This window comes from Somniosus microcephalus, chromosome 18 (genome assembly GCF_052327205.1).
Source record: "Somniosus microcephalus isolate GS21.2 chromosome 18, FLI_Smic_1.0, whole genome shotgun sequence".
Lineage (NCBI taxonomy): Eukaryota > Metazoa > Chordata > Chondrichthyes > Squaliformes > Somniosidae > Somniosus > Somniosus microcephalus.
This window is the reverse complement of record NC_141004.1, coordinates 85,554,861-85,575,141: the sequence shown is the minus strand read 5'-3', so window position 1 is coordinate 85,575,141 and position 20,281 is coordinate 85,554,861. Positions and strand designations below refer to the sequence as shown.

Sequence of the window (20,281 nt, the reverse complement as noted above, 5' to 3'; positions counted from 1 at the left end):
CCCTGATCTGTTGTTGGGGTTAGTTTCCTGATCTGGTGTTGGGGATTTTTTCCTGATCTGGTGTTGGGTTTAGTTTCCTGATCTGGTGTAGGGGATTGTTTCCTGATCCGGTGTTGTGGATTGTATCCTGATCCGGGGTTAGGGATTGTTTCCTGATCCGGTGTTTTGCATAGTTTCTTGATCTGGTGTTGGGCATAGTTTCCTGATCTGGTGTTGGGGATTGTTTCCTGACCTGGTGTTGGGAATTGTTTCCTGACCAGGTGTCGGGGTTATTTTCCCGATCAGGTGCTGGCATTAGTTTCCTGATCTGGTGTTGGGGATTGTTTCCTGATCTGGTGTTGAGTGTTGTTTCCTGATCAGGTGTTGGCATTAGTTTCCTGATCTGTTGATCATGTTAGTTTCCTGATCTGGTGTTGAGGGTAGTTTCCTGATCTGGTGTTGGAGATTGTTTCCTGATCTGGTGTTGGGGATTGTTTCCTGATCTGGTGTTGGGTTGAGTTTCCTGATCTGGTTTCGGAGATTGTTTCCTGATCTGGTGTTGAGGAAATTTTCCTGATCTGGTTCTGTGGTTAGTTTCCTGATCTGCTGTTGTTGATTTTTCCCTCCTCTGGTGTTGTGGTTAGTTTCCTGATCTGGTGTTGGGGATTGTTTCCTGATCTGGTGTTGGGGATTATTTCCTGATCTGATGTTGGGGATTGTTTCCTGAGCTGGTGTTGAGGATTGTTTCCTGATCTGGTGTTGGAATTAGTTTCCTGATCTGTTGATCATGTTAGTTTCCTGATCTGGTGTTGAGGGTAGTTTCCTGATCTGGTGTTGGGGATTGTTTCCTGATCTGGTGTTGGGGATTGTTTCCTGATCTGGTGTTGGGTTTAATTTCCTGATCTGGTGTAAGGGATTGTTTCCTCATCTGGTTGTGCGGATTCTTTCCTGATTCGCTGTTGGGGACTGTTCCCTGATCTGGTGTTGGGGATTGTTTCCTGATCTGGTGTTGGGGATTGTTTCCTGATCTGGTGTAAGGTATTGTTTTCTCATCAGGTTGTGGGGATTCTTTCCTGATCCGCTGTTGGAGAATGTTCCCTGATCTGGTGTTGGGGATTGTTTACTGATCTGGTGTTGAGTGTTGTTTCCTGATCAGGTGTTGGCATTAGTTTCCTGATCTGGTGTTTGGGTTAGTTTCCTGGTCGGATGTTGGGGTTAGTTTCCTGATCTGTTTCTGCGGTTAGTTTCCTGATCTGGTGTTGAGTGTTGTTTCCTGATCAGGTGTTGGCATTTGTTTCCTGACCTGTTGATCATGTTAGTTTCCTGATCTGGTGTTGAGGGTAGTTTCCTGATGTGGTTTTGGAGATTGTTTCCTGATCTGGTGTTAGGGATTGCTTCCTGATCTGGTGTTGGGGTTAGTTTCCTGATCTGGTTCCGGAGATTGTTTCCTGATCTGGTGCTGAGGAATTTTTCCTGATCTGATTCTGTGGTTAGTTTCCTGATCTGCTGTTGTTGATTCTTCCCTCATCTGGTGTAGTGGTTAGTTTACTGATCTGGTGTTGGGGATTGTTTCCTGATCTGGTGTTGGGGATTGTTTCCTGATCTGGTGTTGGGGATTGTTTCCTGATCTGGTGTAAGGTATTGTTTCCTCATGTGGTTGTGGGGATTCTTTCCTGATCCGCTGTTGGGGATTGTTCCCTGATCTGGTGTTGGGGATTGTTTCCTGGTCTGGTGTTGGGGATTGTTTCCTGATCTGGTGTTGAGGTTAGTTTCCTGATGTTGTGTAGGGGATTGTTTCCTGATCTGGTGTTGGGGTTAGTTTCCTGATCTGGTTCTGCGGTTAGTTTCCTGATCTTGTGTTGTTGATTGTTTCCTGATCTGGTGTTGGCTGTTGTTTCCTGATCAGGTGTTGGCGTTAGTTGCCTGATCTGGTGTTGAGGGTAGTCTCCTGATCTGCTGTTGGGGATTGTTTCCTGATCTGGTTTTGGGGATTGTTTCCTGATCTGGTGTTGGGCATTGTTTCCTGATCAGGTGTTGGGGATTGTTTCCTGATCTGGTGTTGGGGATTGTTTCCTGATCTGGCTCTGTGGTTAGTTTCCTGATCTGGTGTTGTGGATTTTCCCTGATCTGGTATTGTGGTTAGTTTCCTGATCTGGTGTTGGGGTTAGTTTCCTGATCTGGTGTTGGGGATTGTTTCCTGATCTGGTGTTGGGGATTATTTCCTGATCTGATGTTGGGGATTGTTTCCTGATCTGGTGTTGGGGATTGTTTGCTGATCTGGTGTTGAGGATTGTTTCCTGATCTGGTGTTGGGGTTATTTTCCTGATCTGGTGCTGGGGATTGTTTCCTGATCTGGTTTTGAGGTTAGTATTCCTAATCTGGTGTTGAGGTTAGTTTCCTGATCTGGTGCTCGGGATAATTTCATGATCTGGTGTTGGGGATAGTTTGCTGATCTGGTGTTGTGGTTAGTTTCTTGATCTGGTGTTGGGGATTGTTTCCTGATCTGGTGTTGTGGATTGTTTCCTGATCTGGTGTTGGGGATTGTTTCCTGGTCTGGTGTTGGGGTTAGTTTCCTGATCTGGTGTTGTGGATTGTTTCCTGATCTGGTGTTGGGGATTGTTTCCTGATCTGGTGTTGGGGATTGTTCCCTGATCTGGTGTTGGGGATTGTTTCCTGATCTGTTGTTGGGGTTAATTTCCTGAGCTGGTGTCGGAGATTGTTTCGTGATCTGGTGTTGGGGTTAGTTTCCTGATCTGGTGTTGGGGATTTTTTCCTGATCTGGTGTTGGGTTTAGTTTCCTGATCTGGTGTAGGGGATTGTTTCCTGATCTGGTGTTGGGTTTAGTTTCCTGATCTGGTGTAGGGGATTGTTTCCTGATCCGGTGTTGGGGATTGTATCCTGATCCGGGGTTGGGGATTATTTCCTGATCCGGTGTTTTGGATAGTTTCTTGATCTGGTGTTGGGCATAGTTTCCTGATCTGGTGTTGGGGATTGTTTCCTGACCTGGTGTTGGGGATTGTTTCCTGACCTGGTGTCGGAGTTATTTTCCCGATCAGGTGCTGGCATTAGTTTCCTTATCTGGTGTTTGTGTTAGTTTCCTGGTCTGATGATGGGGATTGTTTCCTGATCTGGTGTTGAGGTTAGTTTCCTGATCTGGTGTAGGGGATTGTTTCCTGATCTGTTGTTGGGGTTAGATCCTGATCTGGTTCAGCGGTTAGTTTCCTGATCTGGAGTTGGGGATTGTTTCCTGATCTGGTGTTGAGTGTTGTTTCCTGATCAGGTGTTGGCGTTAGTTTCCTGATCTGTTGATCATGTTGGTTTCCTGATCTGGTGTTGAGGGTAGTTTCCTGACCTGGTGTTGGGGTTAGATTCCTGATCTGGTGTCGGAGATTGTTTCCTGATCTGGTGTTGAGGATTTTTTCCTGATCTTGTTCTGTGGTTAGTTTCCTGATCTGCTGTTGTGGATTTTACCCTCATCTGGTGTTGTGGTTAGTTTCCTGATCTGGTGCTCGGGATAGTTTCATGATCTGGTGTTGGGGATAGTTTGCTGATCCGGTGTTGTGGTTAGTTTCCTGATCTGGTGTTGGGGATTGTTTTCTGATCTGGTGTTGTGGATTGTTTCCTGGTCTGGTGTTGGGGTTAGTTTCCTGATCTGGTGCTCGGGATAGTTTCATGATCTGGTGTTGGGGATTGTTTCCTGGTCTGGTGTTGGGGTTAGTTTCCTGATCTGGTGTTGGGGATTGCTTCCTGATCTGATGTTGGGGTTAGATTCCTGATCTGGTGTCGGAGATTGTTTCCTGATCTGGTGTTGAGGATTTTTCCCTCATCTGGTGTTGTGGTTAGTTTCCTGATCTGGTGTTGGGGATTGTTTCCTGATCTGGTGTTGGGGATTATTTCCTGATCTGATATTGGGGATTGTTTCCTGATCTGGTGTTGGGGATTGTTTGCTGATCTGGTGTTGAGGATTGTTTCCTGATCTGGTGTTGGGGTTATTTTCCTGATCTGGTGCTGGGGATTGTTTCCTGATCTGGTTTTGGGGTTAGTATTCCTGATCTGGTGTTGGGTTTAGTTTCCTGATCTGGTGCACGGGATAGTTTCATGATCTGGTGTTGGGGATAGTTTGCTGATCTGGTGTTGTGGTTAGTTTCCTGATCTGGTGTTGGGGATTGTTTCCTGATCTGGTGTTGTGGATTGTTTCCTCATCTGGTGTTGGGGATTGTTTCCTGGTCTGGTGTTGGGGTTAGTTTCCTGATCTGGTGTTGGGGATTGTTTCCTGATCTGGTGTTGGGGATTGTTTCCTGATCTGGTGTTGGGGATTGTTCCCTGATCTGGTGTTGGGGATTGTTTCCTGATCTGTTGTTGGGGTTAGTTTCCTGATCTGGTGTTGGGGATTTTTTCCTGATCTGGTGTTGGGTTTAGTTTACTGATCTGGTGTAGGGGATTGTTTCCTGATCTGGTGTTGGGTTTAGTTTACTGATCTGGTGTAGGGGATTGTTTCCTGATCCGGTGTTGGGGATTGTATCCTGATCCGGGGTTGTGGATTGTTTCCTGCTCCGGTGTTTTGGATAGTTTCTTGATCTGGTGTTGGGCATAGTTTCCTGATCTGGTGTTGGGGATTGTTTCCTGACCTGGTGTTGGGGATTGTTTCCTGACCTGGTGTCGGGGTTATTTTCCCGATCAGGTGCTGGCATTAGTTTCCTGATCTGGTGTTTGTGTTAGTTTCCTGGTCTGATGATGGGGATTGTTTCCTGATCTCGTGTTGAGGTTAGTTTCCTGATCTGGTGTAGGGGATTGTTTCCTGATCTGTTGTTGGGGTTAGATCCTGATCTGGTTCAGCGGTTAGTTTCCTGATCTGGAGTTGGGGATTGTTTCCTGATCTGGTGTTGAGTGTTGTTTCCTGATCAGGTGTTGGCGTTAGTTTCCTGATCTGTTGATCATGTTGGTTTCCTGATCTGGTGTTGAGGGTAGTTTCCTGACCTGGTGTTGGAGATTGTTTCCTGATCTGGTGTTGGGAATTGTTTCCTGATCTGGTGTTGGGGTTAGATTCCTGATCTGGTGTCGGAGATTGTTTCCTGATCTGGTGTTGAGGATTTTTTCCTGATCTTGTTCTGTGGTTAGTTTCCTGATCTGCTGTTGTGGATTTTTCCCTCATCTGGTGTTGTGGTTAGTATCCTGATCTGGTGTTGGGGATTGTTTCCTGATCTGGTGTTGGGGATTATTTCCTGATCTGATGTTGGGGATTGTTTCCTGATCTGGTGTTGGGGATTGTTTGCTGATCTGGTTTTGAGGATTGTTTCCTGATCTGGTGTTGGGATTATTTTCCTGATCTGGTGCTGGGGACTGTTTCCTGATCTGGTGTTGGGGTTAGTATTCCTGATCTGGTGTTGGGGTTAGTTTCCTGATCTGCTGCTCGGGATAGTTTCATGATCTGGTGTTGGGGATAGTTTGCTGATCTGGTGTTGTGGTTAGTTTCCTGGTATGGTGTTGGGGTTAGTTTCCTGATCTGGTGTTGGGGATTGTTTCCTGATCAGGTGTTGGGGATTGTTTCCTGATCTGGTGTTGGGGATTGTTCCCTGATCTGGTGGTGTGGATTGTTTCCTGATCTGGTGTTGGGGATTGTTTCCTGGTCTGGTGTTGAGGTTAGTTTCCTGATCTGGTGTTGGGGTTAATTTTCTGATCTGTATTTGGAGATTGTTTCCTGATCTGGTGTTGGGGTTAATTTCCTGATCTGATGTTTGGGATTGTTTCCTGATCTGGTGTTGGGTTTAGTTTCCTGATCTGGTGTCGGTGATTATTTCCTGATATGATGTTGGGTTTAGTTTCCTGATCTGGTGCAGGGGATTGTTTCTTCATCTGGTGTTGGGGATTGTTTCCTGATCCGCTGTTGGGGATTGTTCCCTGATCTGGTTTTGGGGATTGTTTCCTGATCTGGTGTTGGGGATTGTTTCCTGATCTGGTGTTTGGGACTGTTTCCTGATCTGGTGTTGGGGATATTTTCCTGATCTGGTGTAAGGGATTGTTTCCTGATCTGGTGTTTGGGTTAGTTTCCTGATCTGGTTCTGCGGTTAGTTTCCTGATCTGGTGTTGTTGATTGTTTCCTGATCTGGTGTTGGCTGTTGTTTCCTGATCAGGTGTTGGCGTTAGTTGGCTGATCTGGTGTTGAGGGTAGTCTCCTGATCTGCTGTTGGGGATTGTTTCCTCATCTGGTGCTGGGGATTGTTTCCTGATCTTGTGTTGGGGATTGTTTCCTGATCTGGTGTTGGGGATTGTTTCCTGATCTGGTGTTGGGGATTGTTTCCTGATCTGGTGTTGGGGATTGTTTCCTGATCTGGTGTTGGGGTTAGTTTCCTGATCTGGTGTTGGGGATTGTTTCCTGATCTGGTGTTGGGGATTGTTTCCTGATCTGGTGTTGGGGATTGTTTCCTGATGTGGTTCTGTGGTTAGTTTCCTGATCTGGTGTTGTGGATTTTCCCTGATCTGGTGTTGTGGTTAGTTTCCTGATCTGGTGTTGGGGTTAGTTTCCTGATCTGGTGTTGGGGGTAGTTTCCTGATCTGGTGTTGGGGATAGTTTCCTTATCTGGTGTTGGGGTTAGTTTCCTGATCTGGTGCTGGGGATGGTTTCCTGATCTGGTGCTGCAGATAGTTTCCTGATCTGGTGTTGGGGATTGTTTCCTGACCTGGTGTTGGGGATTTTTTCCTGATCTGATGTTGAGGATTTTTTCCTGATCTGTTGTTGAGGTTAGTTTCCTGATCTGGTGTTGGGGATTGTTTCCTGATCTGGTGTTGGGGATTGTTTCCTGATCTGGTGTTGAGGATTGTTTCCTGATCTGGTTTTGGGGATTGTTTCCTGATCTGGTGTTGGGGTTAGTTTCCTGAGCTGGTGTCGGAGATTGTTTCATGATCTGGTGTTGGGGTTAGTTTCCTGATCTGGTGTTGTGGATTGTTTCCTGATCTGTTGTTGGGTTTAGTTTCCTGATCTGGTGCAGGGGATTGTTTCTTGATCTGGTGTTGAGTTTAGTTTCCTGATCTGTTGTAGGGGATTGTTTCCTGATCTGGTGTTGGGGATTGTTTCCTGATCTGGTGTTGGGTTTAGCTTCCTGATCTGGTGATCGGGTTAGTTTCCTGATCTGGTTTTGGAGAGATACCATGCAATGTGAAATCCAATGAAACAGCTGGTGTATGTGCTATCCTATTGAATCTTGTATTTGCTTCAGTTTTAGGCGCTCCATCAGTTAAACCCTAAGGTGTTTGTTTATGGAGCCATCAGATTACAGTATGTGTATCACACTGATGTTCATCGGATTGTCCTTTGATCTGTAACTGAGAGTGTTGTACTTGTGCCCACAGTTAAATATTGCCAATTTCCAAACCAAGGACTATCTGTAAAAATCATTCAGTCTGTGACGCTCTATGTATGCAGTCTAGGATTGTTTGTCCTCTTTCACGCCAAGTTCTGTAAGTACCTATTACACTAGCTGTTGTTATTATTTTATTCAATAAATAGTTACATTACTGTAATTGTATTAGAGATATGAGACACCACAAGCTGTGAAGCACTCTCTTTTGCATCTGAATGTAAGTTCCATCCCCACACTCCCTGACACATAGAAACATAGAAGATAGGAGCAGGAGTAGGCCATTCGGCCCTTGAGTCTGCTCTGCCATTCAATGAGATCATGGCTGATCATTCAAATTCAGTACCCGGTCCCTGCCTTCTCCCCATATCCCTTGATCCCTTTAGCCTTAAGAAATATATCTAACTCCTTCTTGAATATATTTAATGAATGGGCCTCTACTGCCTTCTGTGGTAGAGAATTCCACAGGTTCACCACTCTCTGGGTGAAGAAATTCCTCCTAATCTCAGTCCTAAATGGCTTGCCCCTTATCCTTAGACTGTGACCCCTGGTTCTGGACTCCCCAACCATCGGGAACATCCTTTCTGCATCTACACCTGATGGAATGTGGTGGAAGAATCGATGTCTGGTATCACCCGATCACAGATTCATGTCCCACTGCAGGGCAGGAGACGGAACTTACTCCTCGATTCCCTATTTGTTTGCCCAGTATATACATGCAGCAGCTGGGAAAACGTTGTGTGGGAAATGTACGTTTCCTGAATTTGTGTATGTTTCCTTCCCATCTTGCTGCCGGGAGCAGGCCATGGCTTAACTATGGAATCCTCTTCACTGTTGTCCATGGACACTTGCTGCTCAGTGTTTTGTTAACCTTTGGCACCTACAAGCTGCGCAGTCCTCATAAAGTTTCACAAAGTTCAACATTGTTTTCAACAATTTGACTTTGAAAGTTAGCCATGGATTTTCTGGGCTGGTGAATGCGTTGGTGGATTTCACCCCTCGCTACACATTCTGATCATCAACCCCAGCAAAGGGCACCCAGTGGATCACCTTCCTTCTGCCTTCCATGATGCCATCTGTCACTTCCCATCATTTCCAGTACGTACCTGGCAAGTATCCCAAACTGTCCGAAAAATGTTCTTGCTACATGTATGGACTGAGCAGGTACTTCCTGGTCTTGTAATCAGCTCCAACTACAATCCCATCCCCAGCACCCAATCCCAGCTCCCAAACCCCATCCCCAATCCCCCCAGCCCCCAAACCCCAGCCCCTAATCCCCAGCCCCCAATCACAGGCCCCAGCCCCCCAGCCCCCAATCCCACCAGCCCCGCAATCCCCACCAGCCCCTAAACCCCCAGCGCCCCATCCCCATCCCCCAATCCCCCTCCAGTCCCCCAAACCCCATCTCCAATCCCCACAGCCCCCAAACCCCAGGCCCCAATTGCAGCCCCCAAAACCCCCAGCCCCCCATCCCCATCCCCCAATCCCCCTCCAGCCCCCAATCCCAACCCCAGCCCCCAATCCCATCCCCAGCCCCCACTCCCCCCAGCCCCCAAACCCCAGCTCCCAAACCCCATCCCCAGCCCCCAATCCCCCACCAGCCCCCAATCCCATCCCCAGCCCCCAATCCCATCCCCAGCCCCCAATCCCACCCCAGCCCTCAATCCCACCCCCAGCCCGCAATCCCACCCCCAGCCCCCAATCCCACCCCCAGCCCCCAATCCCATCCCCAGCCCCCAATCCCACCCCCAGCCCCAATCCCCCACCAGACCCCAATCCCATTCCCAGACCCCAATCCCATTCCCAGCCCCCAATCCCACACCCAGCCCCCAATCCCATCCCCTTATAACATGAGGAAACACTTCTTTACGCAGCGAGTGGTTAGGATTTGCAATTCACTGCCTGATAGGGTGGTAGATAAAGATTCAACAGTAGCCATCAAAAGGGAATTGGATAAATACTTGAATGAGAAAAATTTGCAGGGATATCGGTAAGAGCGGGGGAGTGGAACTAACCGGATTGCTCTTCAAAAGAGGCAGTGCAGACTTGATGTGCTGAATGGCCTCATTCTGCACAAACTTTGCTAAAATCCATCCATAAGCAGGAGACGAGCTGTTTTCACATTCAGGCACTGAGAGAATGCAATCTTTATTTATGTTCACAGCACCAAAAATGCACATTAACCATCTCAAAAGGAAAGAGGTTAAAAGAACCAACACATATTAAAACAGCTCAATCTTAAAAGGTAAAGTACCAAAGTGTAATGTTACAGGGTAAAGTACCAGAGTGTAATGTTACAGGGTAATGTACCAGAGTGTAATGTTACAGGGTAAAATACCAGAGTGTAATATTACAGGGTAAAGCACCAGAGTGTAATGTTACAGAGTAAAGTACCAGAGTGTAATGTTACAGGGTAAAGTACCAGAGTGTAATGTTACAGGGTAAAGTACCAGAGTGTAATATTACAGGGTAAAGTACCAGAGTGTAATGTTACAGGGTAAAATACCAGAGTGTAATGTTACAGGGTAAAGTACCAGAGTGTAATGTTACAGGGTAAAGTACCAGAGTGTAATATTACAGGGTAAAGTACCAGAGTGTAATGTTACAGGGTAAAATACCAGAGTGTAATGTTACAGGGTAAAGTACCAGAGTGTAATATTACAGGGTAAAGTACCAGAGTGTAATGTTACAGGGTAAAATACCAGAGTGTAATATTACAGGGTAAAGCACCAGAGTGTAATGTTACAGAGTAAAGTACCAGAGTGTAATGTTACAGGGTAAAGTACCAGAGTGTAATGTTACAGGGTAAAGTACCAGAGTGTAATGTTACAGGGTAAAGTACCAGAGTGTAATGTTACAGGGTAAAGTACCAGAGTGTAATGTTACAGGGTAAAGTACCAGAGTGTAATGTTACAGGGTAAAATACCAGAGTGTAATGTTACAGGGTAAAGTACCAGAGTGTAATGTTACAGGGTAAAGTACCAGAGTGTAATATTACAGGGTAAAGTACCAGAGTGTAATGTTACAGGGTAAAATACCAGAGTGTAATGTTACAGGGTAAAATACCAGAGTGTAATATTACAGGGTAAAGTAACAGAGTGTAATGTTACAGGGTAAAGTATCAGAATGTAATGTTACAGGGTAAAGTACCAGAGTGTAATGTTACAGGGTAAAATACCAGGGTGTAATGTTATAGGGTAAAGTACCAGAATGTAATGTTACAGGGTAAAGTACCAGAGTGTAATATTACAGGGTAAAGTACCAGAGTGTAATGTTACAGGGTAAAGTACCAGAGTGTTATGTTACAGGGTAAAGTACCAATAGATCACAAACATTATGTTTGTGATCTACATAAATGATTTGGATGAGAATGTAAAAGGTACGATCAGTAAGTTTGCAGATGACACGAAAATTGGTGGGGTGGTAAATTGCGAGGAGGAAAGCCTCAGGCTACAGGACGATATAAATGGGTTGGTCAGATGGGCGGAGAAGTGGCAAATGGAATTTAACCCTGAAAAGTGCGAGGTGATGCATTTTGGACGGACAAATAAGGCAAGGGAATACACAATGAGTGGTAGGACCCTAGGAAGTACAGAGGGTCAGAGGGACCTTGGTGTACATGTACATAGATCCCTGAAGGCAGCGGAACAGGTAGATAAGGTGGTTCAAAAGGCATATGGGATACATGCCTTCATTAGCCGAGGCATAGAATATAAGAGCAGGGCGGTTATGATGGAGCTGTACAAAATGCTGGTGAGGCCACAGCTGGAGTACTGTGTGCAGTTCTGGTTGCCTCACTATAGGAAGGATGCGATTGCTTTGGAGAGGGTGCAGAGAAGATTCACCAGGATGTTACCTGGGATGGAGCGCCTCAGCTATGAAGAAAGACTAAACAGGCTGGGGTTGTTTTCCTTGGAGAAAAGAAGACTGAGGGGGGGACCTGATTGAGGTGTACAAAATGATGAGGGACATAGATAGGGTAGATAAAGAGGAACTTTTCCCCTTAGTAGGGGGGTCAATAACAAGGGGGCATAGATTCAAGGAAAGGGGCAGGAGGTTTGGAGGGGATTTGAGGAGGAACTTTTTCACCCAGAAGGTGGTTGGAATCTGGAACTCACTGCCTGAAAGGGTGGTAGAGGCAGGAACCCTCATAACATTCAAGGAGCATTTGGATGAGCACTTGAAATGCCATTGCATACAAGGCTATGGACTAAATGCTGGAAAATGGGATTAGACTGGACAGGGATTGATGGTCGGCGCAGACACGATGGGCCGAAGGGCCTCTTTCTGTGCTGGATAACTCTATGACTATGACTCCAATGTAATATTACAGGGTAAAGTACCAGAGTGTAATGTTACAGGGTAAAGCACCAAAGTGTAATGTTACAGGGTAAAGTACCAGAGTGTAATGTTACAGGGTAAAGTACCAGAGTGTAATGTTACAGGGTAAAGTACCAGAGTGTAATGTTACAGGGTAAAGTACCAGAGTGTAATGTTACAGGGTAAAGTACCAGAATGTAATGTTACAGTGTAAAGTACCAGAATGTAATATTACAGGGTAAAGTACCAGAATGTAATGTTACAGTGTAAAGTACCAGAATGTAATATTACAGGGTAAAGTACCAGAGTGTAATGTTTCAGGGTAAAGCACCAGAGTGAAATGTTACAGGGTAAAGTACCAGAATGTAATGTTACAGGGTAAAGCACCAGAGTGCAATGTTACAGGGTAAAGTACCAGAGTGTAATGTTACTGGGTAAAGTACCAGAATGTAATGTTACAGGGTAAAGCACCAGAGTGTAATGTTACAGGGTAAAGTACCAGAATGTAATGTTACAGGGTAAAGTACCAGAATGTAATGTTACAGGGTAAAGTACCAGAGTGTAATGTTACAGAGTAAAGTACCAGAGTGTAATGTTACAGAGTAAAGTACCAAAGTGTAATGTTACAGAGTAAAGTACCAGAGTGTAATGTTACAGGGTAAAGTACCAGAATGTAATGTTACAGGGTAAAGTACCAGAGTGTAATGTTACAGAGTAAAGTACCAGAGTGTAATGTTACAGGGTAAAGTACCAGAGTGTAATGTTACAGGGTAAAGTACCAGAGTGTAATGTTACAGGGTAAAGTACCAGAGTGTAATGTTACAGGGTAAAGTACCAGAGTGTAATGTTACAGGGTAAAGTACCAGAGTGTAATGTTACAGAGTAAAGTACCAGAGTGTAATGTTACAGGGTAAAGTACCAGAATGTAATGTTAAAGGGTAAAGTACCAGAGTGTAATGTTACAGGGTAAAGTACCAGAGTGTAATATTACAGGGTAAAGTACCAGAATGTAATGTTAAAGGGTAAAGTACCAGAGTGTAATGTTTCAGGGTAAAGTACCAGAGTGTATTGTTACAGGGTAAAGTACCAGAGTGTATTGGTACAGGGTAAAGTACCAGAGTGTAATGTTACAGAGTAAAGTACCAGAGTGTAATGTTACAGAGTAAAGTACCAGAATGTAATGTTACAGGGTAAAGTACAAGAGTGTATTGTTACAGGGTAAAGTACCAGAGTGTAATGTTACAGGGTAAAGTACCAGAATGTAATGTTACAGGGTAAAGCACCAGAGTGTAATGTTACAGGGTAAAGTACCAGAGTGTAATGTTACAGAGTAAAGTACCAGAGTGTAATGTTACAGGGTAAAGTACCAGAGTGTATTGTTACAGGGTAAAGTACCAGAGTGTAATGTTACAGAGTAAAGTACCAGAATGTAATGTTACAGGGTAAAGCACCAGAGTGTAATGTTACAGGGTAAAGTACCAGAGTGTAATGTTACAGAGTAAAGTACCAGAATGTAATGTTACAGGGTAAAGTACCAGAGTGTATTGTTACAGGGTAAAGTACCAGAGTGTAATGTTACAGAGTAAAGTACCAGAATGTAATGTTACAGTGTAAAGTACCAGAGTGTAATGTTACAGAGTAAAGTACCAGAGTGTAATGTTACAGGGTAAAGCACCAGAGTGTATTGTTACAGGGTAAAGTACCAGAGTGTAATGTTTCAGGGTAAAGCACCAGAGTGTAATGTTACAGAGTAAAGTACCAGAATGTAATGTTACAGGGTAAAGCACCAGAGTGTATTGTTACAGGGTAAAGTACCAGAGTGTAATGTTACAGGGTAAAGTACCAGAGTGTAATGTTTCAGGGTAAAGCACCAGAGTGTATTGTTACAGGGTAAAGCACCAGAGTGTAATGTTACAGGGTAAAGTACCAGAATGTAATGTTACAGGGTAAAGCACCAGAGTGTAATGTTACAGGGTAAGGTACCAGAGTGTAATGTTACAGGGTAAAGTACCAGAGTGTAATGTTACAGGGTAAAGTACCAGAGTGTAATGTTACAGGGTAAAGTACCAGAGTGTAATGTTTCAGGGTAAAGCACCAGAGTGTATTGTTACAGGGTAAAGTACCAGAGTGTAATGTTACTGGGTAAAGTACCAGAATGTAATGTTACAGGGTAAAGCACCAGAGTGTAATGTTACAGGGTAAAGTACCAGAGTGTAATGTTACAGGGTAAAGTACCAGAGTGTAATGTTACAGGGTAAAGTAACAGAGTGTAATGTTACAGGGTAAAGTACCAGAGTGTAATGTTTCAGGGTAAAGCACCAGAGTGTATTGTTACAGGGTAAAGTACCAGAGTGTAATGTTACTGGGTAAAGTACCAGAATGTAATGTTACAGGGTAAAGTACCAGAGTGCAATGTTAAAGGGTAAAGTACCAGAGTGTATTGTTACAGGGTAAAGTACCAGAGTGTAATGTTACAGAGTAAAGTACCAGAATGTAATGTTACAGGGTAAAGTACCAGAGTGTAATGTTTCAGGGTAAAGTACCAGAGTGTAATGTTGCAGGGTAAAGTACCAGAGTGTAATTTTAAAGGGTAAAGTACCAGAGTGTATTGTTACAGGGTAAAGTAGCAGAGTGTAATGTTACAGAGTAAAGTACCAGAATATAATATTACAGGGTTAAGAACCAGAGTGTAATGTTACAGGGTAAAGTACCAGAGTGTATTGTTACAGGGTAAAGTAGCAGAGTGTAATGTTACAGCGTAAAGTACCAGAGTGTAATATTACAGGGTAAAGTACCAGAGTGTAATATTACAGGGTAAAGTACCAGAGTGCAATGTTACAGTGTAAAGTACCAGAGTGTAATGTTACAGGGTAAAGTACCAGAGTGCAATGTTGCAGGGTAAAGTACCAGAGTGTAATGTTACAGGGTAAAGTACCAGAGTGTTATGTTACAGGGTAAAGTACCAGTGGATCACAAACATTATGTTTGTGATCTACATAAATGATTTGGATGATAATGTAAAAGGTACGATCAGTAAGTTTGCAGATGACACGAAAATTGGTGGGGTGGTAAATTGCGAGGAGGAAAGCCTCAGGCTACAGGACAATATAAATATTTGGTCAGATGGGCGGAAAAGTGGCAAATGGAATTTAACCCTGAAAAGTGTGAGGTGATGCATTTTGGATGGACAAATAAGGCAAGGGAATACACAATGAGTGGTAGGACCCCAGGAAGTACAGAGGGTCAGAGGGACCTTGGTGTACATGTACATAAATCCCTGAAGGCAGCGGAACAGGTAGATAAGTTGGTTAAAAAGGCATATGGGATACTTGCCTTCATTAGCCGAGGCATAGAATATAACAGCAGCGAGGTTATGATGGAGCTGTACAAAATGCTGGTGAGGCCACAGCTGGAGTACTGTGTGCAGTTCTGGTTGCCTCACTATAGGAAGGATGTGATTGCTTTGGAGAGGGTGCAGAGAAGATTCACCAGGATGTTACCTGGGATGGAGCGCCTCAGCTATGAAGAAAGACTAAACAGGCTGGGGTTGTTTTCCTTGAAGCAAAGAAGACTGAGGGGGGGTCCTGATTGTGGTGTACAAAATGATGAGGGGCATAGATAGGGTAGATAAAGAGGAACTTTTCCCCTTAGTAGGGGGGTCAATAACAAGGGGGCATAGATTCAAGGAAAGGGGCAGGAGGTTTGGAGGGGATTTGAGGAGGAACTTTCTCACCCAGAAGGTGGTTGGAATCTGGAACTCACTGCCTGAAAGGGTGGTAGAGGCAGGAACCCTCATAACATTCAAGAAGCATTTGGATGAGCACTTGAAATGCCATTGCATACAAGGCTATGGACTAAATGCTGGAAAATGGGATTAGACTGGACAGGGATTGATGGTCGGCGCAGACACGATGGGCCGAAGGGCCTCTTTCTGTGCTGGATAACTCTATGATTATGAGTCTAATGTAATATTACAGGGTAAAGAACCAGGGTGTAATGTTACAGGGTAAAGTGCCAGAGTGTAATGTTACAGGGTAAAGTACCAGAGTGTGATGTTACAGGGTAAAGTACCAGAGTGTAATGTTACAGGGTAAAGTACCAGAATGTAATGTTACAGGGTAAAGTACCAGAATGTAATGTTACAGGGTAAAGTAGCAGAGTGTAATGTTTCAGGGTAAAGTACCAGAGTGTAATGTTACAGGGTAAAGTACCAGAGTGTAATGTTACAGGGTAAAGTACCAGAATGTAATGTTACAGGGTAAAGTACCAGAGTGTAATGTTAAAGGGTTAAGTACCAGAGTGTATTGTTACAGGGTAAAGTAGCAGAGTGTAATGTTACAGAGTAAAGTACCAGAATATAATATTACAGGGTTAAGAACCAGAGTGTAATGTTAAAGGGTTAAGTACCAGAGTGTAATGTTACAGGCTAAAGTACCAGAGTGTAATGTTACAGGGTAAAGTACCAGAGTGTAATGTTACAGGGTAAAGTACCAGAGTGTAATGTTACAGGGTAAAGTCGCAGAGTGTAATTTTACAGGGTAAAGTACCAGAGCGTAATGTTACAGGGTAAAGTAGCAGAGTGTAATGTTACAGGGTAAAGTACCAGAGTGTAATATTACAGGGTAAAGTACCAGAGTGTAATGTTACACGGTGAAGTACCAGAGTGTAAAATTACAGGGTAAAGTACCAGAGTGTAATGTTATAGGGTAAAGTACCAGAGTGTAATATTACAGGTTAAAGTGCCTGAGTGCAATGTTACAGGGTAAAGTACCAGAGTGTAATATTACAGGGTAAAGTACCAGAGTGTAGTATTACAGGGTAAAGTACCAGAGTGTAATGTTACAGAGTAAAGTACCAGAGTTCAATGTTACAGGGTAAAGTACCAGAATATAATATTACAGGGTTAAGAACCAGAGTGTAATGTTACAGGGTAAAGTACCAGAGTGTATTGTTACAGGGTAAAGTAGCAGAGTGTAATGTTACAGAGTAAAGTACCAGAGTGTAATATTGCAGGGTAAAGTACCAGAGTGTAATGTTACAGGATAAAGTAGTAGAGTGTACTGTTACAGGGTAAAGTACCAGAGTGTAATGTTACAGGGTAAAGTACCAGAGTGTAATGTTACAGGGTAAAGTATCAGAGTGTAATGTTACAGGGTAAAGTACCAGAGTGTAATATTACAGGGTAAAGTACCAGAGTATAATATTACAGGGTAAAGTAGCAGAGTGTAATGTTACAGGGTAAAGTAGCAGAGTGTAATGTTACAGGGTAAAGTACCAGAGTGTAATGTTACAGGTGTAGGAATTTGGGTTGACCTCAGCAGGTATTGGACGAGTGCCGACTAAATAATCGAGTTCGACTTCAGGAGAACAATCTAGAAGTTGTTTATTTACAAGAACAGACGAAATCCAGCAGGTAAGGCGGCTGGATGCAGGAGCACTGTGAAGTAGGTCTTTCCCCAGCGGGGACGCCACGAGGACTGAGTCCGCAGTCCTGTGGAGAGCGTGATGATGTCATCACGCTCGGCTGTGTTTTCCCACGCTTCGGGTGTCATGTGACCGTGTCGTGATGTTAGCGCGTTCGCCCGTGCTTGGGGCAGTCACGTGGCCCGCGCCGATACATCGGCGCGTTTACCCGGCACTCAGGCTGGCCGCTGCGGCCGAAGTCGCGAGCGCAGGAGCGGGAGCTGGAGGCCGAGCTGGGCCGGCGCTTGCCGCGGAAGCGGGAGATCGCGTTGCTTATGCCGATGCGGCCGAAGTCGTGGTAGGCTGGGCTGTGCCAGCGGACACCATGGAAGGTCAAGCCGGGCATGTGGCCGGCGCACGTGCGTCACGTGATGCGTGACGTCAGCGCGTTAGGTCGCCTCTTAAAGTGGCAACGGCCCAACAGGTAAGTTAAAGGGGCAACGGCCCAAATAGGTAAGTTACATACAAACTCGTTAGGTTAAAGTGAATTATGTACGTAGTTAGTAAGGGACAACTGGTGGTACCGCCACATGCGCCCCTCCAGAATTCGCTTTAACGAAAGTCCAAAGATGAGATGGCCTGGCGAGCTAGTGGTCTCGGCGGGCGTGCTGTCTCGACATGGCGGGCCAGTTCTGAAGATGCTGGTCATAAGCGGATCCTTACGCGCGTCATGGCGAATAAAACATATCCGTCAGGTGAAGGACCGTGGAGACGTGCGAAACAGCAGGCCTTGTCAGAGTGACGGGCAGGTTGGGCGGACGCAGGCGATGTCTCCGTTGATATTGAAACAAGTCCTTGTTCTGACGAACTCTGCAAGAACGCCAAATGAGCGATCCAGAAGGACTTGACAGGCGAGGTCGGTGAAGTCGCCGACAGGTGAGCGAACTCCTCAGGAGGCTGGAACGCACGGAACGGTGCATGCCATAGTACTACGACGCCAACACAATGGAGGGTGAAAAGTTGCCGCGTTGATCAGTGATCGGTGAGGACAGCAACTTTCACGTGGCTGATCGCGGCAGCAGGATGCCCGGTGGACCCGTCCTCGATGTTTGCAGCGTCAGTAGATGTTTGCGTTTGTTAAGGAGAAAACTGGAGAAAGGGCGGCAACGGTCCAGGTTGATGTTGTGTGCGGTAGGGGTAAACTCTGCCTGGAGGGCGGCAACACTTGTAGTTGTTCTTGCTATAGAACAAAACAGTCGGGAGGGCGGCATGCTTCTTGTCTCGCCGAAAAGTGTGGTAGGTAACACAACCAGCAGGCTGACGGGCTGGTGCGTCGTCGGCGGGCCATGAGTCTTCGTGTTTCACGAGGGATGGGTCCTCGTGGTTTGCGAGGCGTGCGTCCTCGTGGTTCGTGGGGGTGAGTCCTCGTGGTATCCCCGCAAGGCACGCTCCGATCTTGTGGGCCCGAACATGCTGTACCTCGCGCTTGGAGAGATTTATACTTGCTGTTGCGTTGGACGTAGAGGCGGACGACCCGCGTGGCGGTTGAAAAGTCAAATACAGAGACCGTAAGCAAGTGCGTGGTCTGCGACGCATCGATGTTCTTGGCAAACAGGGCTTCTACCTTTACAAAGCACGAGGGCGGTTGTTTCTCCCTGAGTTGCGGTAGCGACAGCGGAACGGCTGGTGCTTCCATGGCGTGCTTCTTTTGTCAAAATTGTTCACAAAAATCGGGGTCCGGCTGCGTTTTGTCCGTGAAAACTGGGATAACCTCCAGGCTGCGCTTCCTTTGCGAATACATTTGCAAAGGCGGGGTCGCCAATGTAGGAATTGGTGTTCATCGGCTGTTCGTCGGTCGTCTTCTGTGAAGACGAGGTTCGGGCTGCGCGTTGCTTCCGTGAAAATCGTTCACGGATACGGGGCCACCAATTGTAGTGTAGGAATTGATGAGCTCCCGTACTCACGTCGTTGGGTCACCAATTGTAGGAATTTGGGTTTACCTCAGCAGGTATTGGACAAATGCCTACTAAATAATCGAGTTCGACTTCAGGAGAACAATCTAGAAGTTGTTTATTTAGAAGAACAGACGAAATCCAGCAGGTAAGGCAGCTGGATGCAGGAGCACTGTGAAGTAGGTATTTCCCCAGCGGGGACGCCATGAGGACTGAGTCCGCAGTCCTGTGGGGAGCGTGATGGTGTCATCACGCTCGGCTGTGTTTTCTCGCGCTTCGGGTGTCATGTAACCGCATCATGACGTTAGCGCATTCGGCCGTGCTTGGGGCGGTCACATGACCCACGCTGATACGTCGGCGCGTTTACCCGGCACTGAGGCTGGCCGTTGAGGCAGAAGTCGCGAGTGCGGGAGCGGGAGCTGGAGGCCGAGCTGGGCCGGCGCTTGCCACGGAAGCGGGAGATCGCGTTGCTCATGTCGGCTGGCCGATGAAGCCGAAGTTGCGGTAGGCCAGGCTGTGCCGGCGGCCACCATGGAAGGCCGAGCCGGGCCCGTGGCCGGCGCATGTGCGTCATGTGATGCGTGACGTCAGCGCGTTAGGTCGCCTCTTAAAGGGGCAGTGGCCCAACAGGTAAGTTAAAGGGGCAACGGCCCAAACAGGTAAGTTACATACAAACTAGTTAGGTTAAAGTGAATTATGTACATAGTTAGTAAGGGACAACCAGTGGTACCGCCACACAGGGTAAAGTACCAGAGTGTAATGTTACAGGGTAAAGTACCAGAGTGTAATATTACAGGGTAAAGTACCAGAGTGTAATGTTACACGGTGAAGTACCAGAGTGTAAAATTACAGGTTAAAGTACCAGAGTGTAATGTTATAGGGTAAAGTACCAGAGTGTAATATTACAGGTTAAAGTGCCTGAGTGCAATGTTACAGGGTAAAGTACCAGAGTGTAATATTACAGGGTAAAGTACCAGAGTGTAATATTACAGGGTAAAGTAACAGAGTGTAATGTTACAGGGTAAAGTACCAGAGTGTAATGTCACAGGGTAAAGAACCAGTGTGTAATTTTACAGGGTAAAGTACCAGAGTGCAATGTTACAGGGTAAAGTACCAGAGTGTAATGTTACAAGGTAAAGTACTAGAGTGTAATATTACAAGGTAAAGTACCAGAGTGTAATGTTACAGGGTAAAGTACCAGAGTGTAATGTTACAGGGTAAAGTACCAGAGTGTAATGTTACAGGGTAAAGTACAAGAGTGTAATGTTACAG

General features: G+C 45.6%; 1 protein-coding gene across 1 annotated transcript in view; it reads left to right on the top strand.

Annotated features, from left to right (window-relative positions):
- LOC147105426 (immunoglobulin superfamily member 10-like) overlaps window positions 1-20,281 on the top strand; it is a 349,216-nt gene that overhangs the window by 257,111 nt on the left and 71,824 nt on the right. Inside the window, exons 8-9 of the mRNA XM_086011724.1 lie at window positions 7,327-7,434; window positions 9,499-9,579. Coding sequence (XP_085867850.1) covers window positions 7,327-7,434; window positions 9,499-9,560 — 170 coding nt within the window. The 3' untranslated portion in view covers window positions 9,561-9,579. The remainder of the gene's footprint in view (window positions 1-7,326; window positions 7,435-9,498; window positions 9,580-20,281) is intronic.